General features: G+C 34.9%; 2 protein-coding genes across 2 annotated transcripts; both read right to left on the reverse strand.

Moving 5' to 3' along the window:
• LOC132270790 (receptor-like protein EIX2) lies at positions 1–3,089 on the reverse strand. Its single transcript, XM_059771999.1, has 2 exons — positions 1,715–3,089; positions 1–1,358 (listed from the first exon to the last, which is right to left on the reverse strand). Exons 1-2 carry the CDS (start codon positions 3,087–3,089, stop codon positions 1–3), a joined length of 2,733 nt encoding a protein of 910 aa, XP_059627982.1.
• Positions 3,090–7,096: 4,007 nt separating this feature from the next.
• On the reverse strand, positions 7,097–7,576 carry LOC132270808 (secreted RxLR effector protein 161-like). Its single transcript, XM_059772014.1, has one exon. It carries the CDS (start codon positions 7,574–7,576, stop codon positions 7,097–7,099), a length of 480 nt encoding a protein of 159 aa, XP_059627997.1.
• Positions 7,577–8,847: the final 1,271 nt, after the last annotated feature.

The raw sequence follows: 8,847 nt of genomic DNA on the forward strand, positions 1-8,847 counted from the left end.
TTAGCTAATACAAAAACAAAATTGCAGTAAAAGGGCAGCTAATTCAGAAAAGCCAAATGAGATATTTACCCATGAGTTTTGAAGATGCCTCGTCAGTCTAGCCATATTCACTATTGTTGTCACATGGAGTCTATCTTCTATGTTGTTCAAGAACTTGAAAAAGACATACTCCCATGAACGTTTGAGTAGTAAAGTGCCAGAGACTCCACCAAATCCAACCCCAAAACCTAGTCCCATGCTGATATAAAATTCTCGGTTTATAAACCCATCCTCACGTCCTCGAGCGAGATTGGTAACAGAAGGATCAAGAGGTATTTCATCTGCGGGGCACTTATTTGGAAGCGGAAGCCCACAAAGTTCATGATTTCCAGCATAAGCGGAGGCATCAAAGCTCTGAAGTTGAGTACTTGATGGAATTTTTCTGGCCAAGTTGTTATTCGACAAATCCAAGATAGCAAGAAAATTTAAATGAGTGATGCCTGTAGGAATCTCACCAGAAAGCTGGTTTCTAGATAAGTCTAGAGATTCTAACATTTTCAACTCACTAATATTTTGAATAACATGTCCAGTTAAAGAATTTCTCGATAGGTTCAATGAAATTAATTCTGCAAGGCTTGAGATTTGTTCAGGTATTTTCCCAACTAAATTGTTGCTGGAAAGATCAATGCTTCCAACCAGTCCTAATGTATTTTTGAATTCAGACTCTTGTCCTTTACATAGCAACAATGCATTCTCTAGATATGCAGTATAATGTGCACCATCTTGACCTGGAGCTAGATAAGTATAAGCAAAGTCTTCGCTTAATTTATTTCGCGAAACTAAAGCAGTAAAGTTATTGAAGCACCGCGGTATAATTCCCGATAAATTGTTATGTGAGAGGTCCAAGATTTGAATAAAGTTTAGATTGCATATATTTACAGGTATGTGTCCATGGAAGTTATTCAATCGCAGGCTAAGAAAAATTAAACTCGTCAGATGTGTTCCTATCCATTTTGGTATTTTTCCTGATAATTTATTTTCTTCCACATCAAAATTTATCAAGTTTCTGCAGTTCTTCAAAGGCGGAGGCAATTCCCCAATGAAATTATTATTTCGTAGATGCAAGGTCCGAACTTGAGTGAGGAAACCCAAAGATTGTGGAATCTTTCCGGACAAATTATTGTTGGCCAAATCAAGAACGACTAATTCTTTCATATGCATCCAACAGTCGGGAAGTTTTCCCCATAATTGGTTATTTGAGAGGTCAATGTACCTGATGTAGTCATTGATAGCCACGCATAAGAATGAAATTGACCCGCGAAACTTATTTCTCGATAAATCCAATAATGTGGCGTTGGGAAGAAATACTGGTATTGGACCTGCAAAATGATTGCAGTTGAAATCAATTAAATGGTAAGAAACAATATTTTTCAACAAAACTGGCGCCGTGCCAATGATTTGGTTGTAAGATATATTTAGGTAAGAAAATGCGGGAGATCTATAAATTTCAAAACTACAAGGAATAAACATCTTAAATTCCAACATCAGCTTATTATTTCGAGTTTGAAGCCAACAATTTGGGAAATGTGGACCCAACCGGCAAGATGAGGACCCTAAAATATGCAGTTTAAAAGTAGGATTCCAATCCAAACTGTACTTTAAAGTTAAGACACTGAAAAGATGAGTCCGAGTACAGTAAGTTGGAGATTTGAGAAGTGAGCTTCTGAGATTGTACCTTTCAATGAGTTTGAAGAGACATCAAGACGGTGGAGCATGGAAAATTGTCCAATACTCATGGGTAGTGTTCCATTCAACTGATTATTAGCAAGTAGCAACTCTTTCAAAGAAGAAAATGCGGTGAGATTTGGTAATGATCCTGTAATTTGATTGCCAGAAAAGTCTAGCGTAACAAGAGTGTCAAGTTGTCCCAAACTTCCTGGTAAAGAGCCAGTCAATTGATTATTATCAAGATACAATTCCCTCAAGGATGAAAATGTTGAGATATTATCAGGCAATGGACCACCAAATGGATTGTCACCAAGATCTAAAATCTCTAGTGACTTCTGTGCACCTCCAGACAACATCTGAACGGACTCTGAAATCTGTCCGGTTAATTCACTGCCATGCAAATATAATGCTCGTATACTACTTGAGTTCCCCAAGGATTTCGGAATCCCGCCTTCAAGTTGATTGTAGGAGAGTCGAAGAATGGCAAGGGAATTCAAGTTTCCGAAAGCATCAGGGATGGGACCTTGTAAATTGTTATAAGCAAGGTCTACATCAGCAAGGCTGGTATTGAAGTTGAATAACCAATTGTATATTGAAGAAGTCAGATAATTGCCCAAGAGACTAACGACAGCAAGAGTCGACGCAGAAGAATTTATCAATGGAGGCGAGGGAGGAATGATGCTGTGGAGTCCACAGTCAAATAAGTACAATTCTGTTAGGAGAGGGAGCTTATTGGTCACTTCCATCCAATCTATTGCTTCGCTAAGATTAACGTAGCTCAGGTCAAGGTATCTTAATGAAGAAAGATTGGAAACCCAGTTAAAACTTTTTCCACTCAGAAGATCATTAAAACGCAAATCAAGATAACGCAATTCAGAAAGATTGCCAAACTGATTTGGAATGGTGCCAAGAAAACCGGTGTCTCTAAGATTGAGGTATTGTAATCTGCTAAACGAACCAATGAATTCAGGGATGCGGCTCCCTTCGAAATCATTGTAACTGAGGTCCAAATGCTTCAAATGTTGCAATTGAAGCAATGAAGGACTAATCTTACCTCTCAAAAACTGGCCATCAAATTTGGTATGAAGATTGAGCACCATCACGTGACCAGTAATGTTGCTACATCCGACTCCTCTCCATTTGCAGCAGTCTTTCTTCTCTTCTTGTGTGTTCCCCCAAGAAGAGAGAATGCCGTAATCATCGACGAGCCCTTCTTTAAACTGAAGGAGAGCTTGTCTCTCCGTCTCCATGCACATCACTTTAGCATCACCTCCAACTCTTGAAGTACTGAATGATCCAACAACTGGTTTCATTTCCATGCACAATATTACCAAAACCACAGCAACCAACACATGGAAATGTTTAAAGAACCTTTCTCCCATAATCATTTTCAGAACCAGGCCGGTGAAGATAACCGTCACAATTAATGAGAAACAAAATCACAAATCAATGAGGATTTGCATATAGAAGTTGTTCTTAATGTTTTTGCTGACCTTTATTTGTCTTCCATGCGTTGGTTGACATTTGGAGGTTTCTTATGACAATGCTGGCCGGCGCGCAACTGCCACAGCACCCTTGTGTTTTTATTTTTTAGTTTTTTAAAAGTTTTTTTTTTTTTTTTTAGTAGTTCCGTCTTCTTCACTCTCTCTCTCTCTGTTTCTCTCCTCAACCTCAATAGTCCAAAATAGGAAATTAATCTAAGTTGATTAGGAGGAGTTAAATCCAAATTGTATTTGATTTCATTATGTAACAGTCTGAACTAGCGGGTCTCAATAGCTTACCGAGTCTTAACCCAAACTAAAGATCATTTGAGACCAAAACGGTCATTCACTGACATTAAGTTCTTCTATTAAGTCTATCAAACTCTATTACATACTCTCATTTAATACGTCGTAATAACATTTCATTAAGTATCGGACTTAGTGCAAGGAAGAAATAGTCGAAAAAAATAAAAAAATAAAAACGTTAAATGCTTTCAGCGCCCTCGCCTTTATTACTCAAAGATTGAACTAATAATAAAAAATTAAATTAAATTAAATTAAAAAAAAAAAAAGGATAAATGCTTTCAGGGCCCTCGCCTTTATTTCTCAAAGATTAAACCAATAATAAAAAATTAAATTAAATTAAAAAAAAAAACCTTAAAAATTCCTTAAAGTTTGGTTAAGTTTTTCCTAACACCCCCATCTATTAGCTTACTGTTAAAAATGTTAAAATTCAACCGATTAAAAGTAAAATACCAAAATGACCCTTTGTCATTTTTATTTGGACACTAACCAACCTAAATTAACATGAAATTTACAGATAACAATAAATAAATAAATAAATAAAACACGAAATTTATACAGATAATATAAAATCTATACAGTTCAATATATTACTCATTACATAAGGAGAAAACAACCGGCACTTTCGGAGGTCTTGCTTCTATCTCCGCCGGCGACCACCACTTCCACCATCCACGGTCTATCCTATGGAGGATCCATATGAATCCACACTATTCCCCTCACCCTAGCTTTCCCATTTTCCTTCAAATCCCAAGCGCCTACCAATCCCAATCTGAGTCTTGAATTTGTATCAATCTGATCCAATTGAAAGAAGCTACAAGTTTAGAGATGACAAGATCAATTTTTTTTCTATTTAAATTTGTGATTTCTTCAATGGGTTGGATTCTAAAGAAAGAATGGAGTGAGTTAAGATTCTGAGTTTGTGAGTTAAGATGTTGAGTTCGGCAAAATCAATTTTGGGTTTGTGTTTAACCCTAGTCTGAATCAGGGATTTTTGGAGCCCCAAAAATCACTTTTTTTTTTTATTTATTTATTTTTATTAGTATGCTTCTATAAAAATTATATAAGAAATTAATTTTTATAAACTCTAGAACAAAATTTCATTTTTTTTGTTTGTGTTTTTTATAATTATTGTTTTGTTAAATTTTTAATTATTAATTTTTAAAAAAAAATTATTTTTGTTTTTTTCTTTTCCCTAAATAAAGAAAGTTATTTTTGTTAATTTATTTTTGAACCACACTTCAGCGTGAAAGAGCTCTAGCCATGAATCTCCGAAAGCACCTCTCATGAGTTGCATCGAAATATCAAATAACAGTTGTTGGCACTGAAATTTCATGCCTACATACAACAACAAACAACAACAACAACACAATAATAATAATAATAATAATAATATACACGTAATTTTGAAGACACGATTTTAGATATCTCAAAAATCACGAGCAAAAAGCAAACTAAGCATGTGCCATAGAATTTGCCAACAGACAATTAATCCATTAAAATAAATAGAAATTCACATCTTTAAAAAATAAACTACATAAGAAAGTTATTGAATTTCATTGAATCACCCTTCAAAAATAAAAATAAAAAAAATCATTGAAAAAATAATGATTAATCGAACAATCAAATCTGCTCAAACACACCAATATATGGTTATATGATATACTCATGTAATATCGTCACGGCAAGTTATCAACTTCTCTTTGATGAAAAAGAGTGCGATATGAAGCAAGAGCGGCTCAGTCTAATTTGGGGCTTAGGCAAAAAATAAAAAAGTAATTTTTTCAACAATATAAAAAAAATTAGTCACAATTCAAAAACAAAATATACAAATATATATACACACAAATTTATAATAACAAAAGTTAATAAAATTAAAAAATAATTAAAGAGAAAGAACCATTGAAGCTGATTTAGAAAGCCCAAATCCAATACTTTTACAAATTTTTCAATAGAATAAAAATGTATTCATACCAATTGTAAACTTGTAATGAGAGTGGGAGGAAAAGACTTGTTAAAAAGAAGGAAATAAAACATAAAATAAAATAAATAAAAAAGAATATAGAAAGTTTTCGCCATTTTCCCAAACAACAACGTTAAATAGATATTTAATATTTTACTGTTGGTGTAACTTATCCAAAAATATTTTTAGTGCTGGTGTCAAAAACGGGAATGAGAGAGAAAGAAAGAAGGAAAAAAAAAAAAAAAAATTTATGATACAAATTGTTGTGCCTAATATTAAATTTCTATATTAGTGAAAAGAGAGAGAAAAAAAAAATTAAAATTTTATTTTAGGATATAACTATTGAAATAAATGAGGAGAGAGAGAGAAGAGAAAAAATAAGTTATTTTAGGATATAAATATTTGGACCTAATATACGAGTGAGGAGAGACAAAAAAAAAAAGTTATTTTAAATTATAAATCTTTAAAACCTAATATAAAATATTTATATATTTTTTTTAAAGTATAACAATATTATAAAATAATTATAATATAATTTAATATAAATTTTTTTTTTTAAAATTTTGGATACTTCTTATTAACCGGGTCTTAGCGACTCGAGCCGGCCCTGATCTGAACCTGCCACTGTGCCCACTCCACACACTTTCGCAATCTCTAAAGCTGCATTTTGTTGTGAATATATATATGTGTATATATAGAGTAAGATTCAGAGAGAAACAGAGAGGGAGAGAACACGGAAGAGATAGAGAGAGTATATTCAAGTTTTTCTGTACCAAAAGCAATACATGTAAATTGCCTTATATATGCTCAGATTTTTGGCTTCTGTTATAAGTCAAAGTAAGGCTTTCAATGTAAGCATATAACTGAGCTTCCCATTCACGCAAATGAATGTCATCAATGATGACATAAAAAGATTGTGGGCCCCATACACATATATAACACTCCCCCCTTGGGGTCCACAATACCACACTAAGAATATGCCTCGTTAAAACCTTACTAAGGAAAACCCAGTGGGACAAAACCTTAGTGAAGGAAAAATAGTGCAGTATTCTTGTGTATCAGAAAATGGTATTGCATAGATTAAAACTGCCTCATTAAAACCTTGCCAGGAAAACCTAGTGGGATAAAACCTGGACGAAGGAAAAATAGTACAGTATGCTAATACCTCTTTGATCAATTACTCCCCCTCATTAGTTCAACCCTGAAGATCCTTTAGTTGACGCATTCCAATGTTGTCCACTAACTTCTTGAATGTTGTAGTTGGAAGCATTTTAGTGAATAAATCTGCTAGATTATCACTAGAGCGTATCTGCCGAACATCGACATCACGGCTCTTCTGGAGCTCGTGTGTGGAAAAGAACTTTGGTGAAATGTGCTTGGTTCTGTCACTTTTTATGTATCCTCCTCTTACCTGTGCAATACATGTTGTATTATCTTCATATAATATTGTTGGACTATCTTTGATTGAGGAGAGTCCACATGATTCTCGAATATGTTGTATAACAGATTTCAACCAAACACACTCTTTACCTGCTTCATGAATTGCGAGTATCTTAGAGTGATTTGAGGAAGTTGCAGTCATGGTCTATTTCATAGATTGCCATGATATAACAGTACCACCACAAGTAAACAAGTACCCTGTTTATGATCGGGCTGTGTGAGGGTCAAAAAGATAACCTGCATCTACATATCCGATCAACTGGGGCTTTGATTGTCTTGAATAAAACAATCCCATATCAGTCATTCCTCGAAGGTAACACATAATGTGTTTGACTCCATTCCAATGTCTTCGAGTTGGTGTAGAACTATACCGTGCTAGTAAGTTGACTGCAAATGCTATATCAGGTCTGGTATAATTTGCAAGGTACATTAAAGCACCGATCGCACTAAGATATGGTACTTTAGGACCAAGAACTTCTTCCCCTTCTTCTAGAGGATGAAAGTGATCTTTCTTAACATCAAGTGATCGGACAATCATTGGAGAACTCAAGGGGTGAGCTTCATCCATATAAAAGCGCTTCAGGACTTTTTCAGTGTATGTTGACTGATAGATAAGAATTCCACTTGGTAAATGTTTGATCTGCAGGTCGAGACAAAATTTTGTTCTACCAAGATCTTTCATTTCGAATTCTTTCTTTAACTAGTTAGCAGTCGTGATGAGCTCTTCAGGAGTTCCCACAAGATTTAGATCATCAACATATACAGCTATAATGGTAAATCCAGATTTTGATTTCTTGATGAAAATGCATGGACAAACTTGATTATTCACATATTCTTCTTTTAGTAAATACTCGATGAGTCAATTGTACCACATGCGTCCGGATTGTTTCAATCCGTACAAGGATTGTTGTAGCTTGATCGAATACATGGTACGTGGTTTCAAGCTATTTGCTTCAGGCATTTTAAATCCTTTAGGGATTTTCATATATATGTCACTATCTAGTGATTCATATAAATAAGCTATAACCACGTCCATCAGACGCATATCCAGTCATTCTGAGACTTTCAAACTGATCAAGAAGCGAAACGTGATTGCATCCATCACATGAGAGTATGTCTCCTCATAATCAATACCAGGTCTCTGCGAGAAACCTTGGGCTACAAGTCGGGCTTTGTATCTTACAATTCATTCTTCTCATTATATTTCCTTACAAATACCCATTTGTATCCTACAGGCATGACATCTTCAGGTGTCTGGACTATACGTCCAAATATTTCACGTTTTGCTAATGAGTTTAGCTCTGCCTGTATTACTTCTTTCCATTTTGGCCAATCATTTCTACATCGACACTCTTCGATGTTTTGAGGTTCAAGATCCTCATTAGCACCTGTAATATCAAGAGCAACTGCAAAGGAGAATATATCGTTAATAATAACTGTATTTCTATCCCACAATTCTCTATAGTTTATTGAGATCTCATTATTTTCAGGTACCAGTGCCTCTTCAGGGGCTTTTGCCACTTCCGGGGCATGTGCCACTTCCGGGGCATACATATCTTCTGGGGTTACTTGCTTATAAAATTTAGATTGATCAATCATTTTCGTTGTTCCTTTTGCAAGTGTGACCTCTTCAGGAGTGCCAATTTCTTTTGCAAGTGTGACCTCTCCAGGAGCGCCAATTTCTTTATTTGATTTCTCTTGCACTTTCCTCTTCCGGGGAACAGTGTCTTTTGCACCGACTGGTCTACCACGCTTCTAGCGTGTCTTAGATGCATTTGTAACAACACTGATAGACTATCCTACATGGATATCAATTCTTGCTGGAATGTTTGCAGCTGGTATATGTGATTTCATCACTTTCTTTATGTCAGTGAATGCATCGGGTAATTGATTTGCAATACTTTACAGATGAATGATCCTTTGAACTTCTAGTTCACATTGATTTGTGCGAGA

Source organism: Cornus florida, unplaced genomic scaffold (genome assembly GCF_030987335.1).
Source record: "Cornus florida cultivar Cherokee Brave unplaced genomic scaffold, ASM3098733v1 CherokeeBrave_3.0.0_Hap2_Chr01, whole genome shotgun sequence".
Taxonomy (NCBI): domain Eukaryota; kingdom Viridiplantae; phylum Streptophyta; class Magnoliopsida; order Cornales; family Cornaceae; genus Cornus; species Cornus florida.

What these genes read in the sequence shown, in the direction of transcription:
- LOC132270790 (XM_059771999.1), bottom strand. Translation starts at nt 3,089, where the DNA reads ATGGGAGAAAGGTTCTTTAAACATTTCCATGTGTTGGTTGCTGTGGTT. An exon ending in CTCTTCAAACTCATTGAAAG is followed by an intron (nt 1,359 to 1,714) that starts GTACAATCTCAG and finishes ATCATTTTGCAG; the next exon opens with GTCCAATACCAGTATTTCTT.
- LOC132270808 (XM_059772014.1), bottom strand. Translation starts at nt 7,576, where the DNA reads ATGAAAGATCTTGGTAGAACAAAATTTTGTCTCGACCTGCAGATCAAA.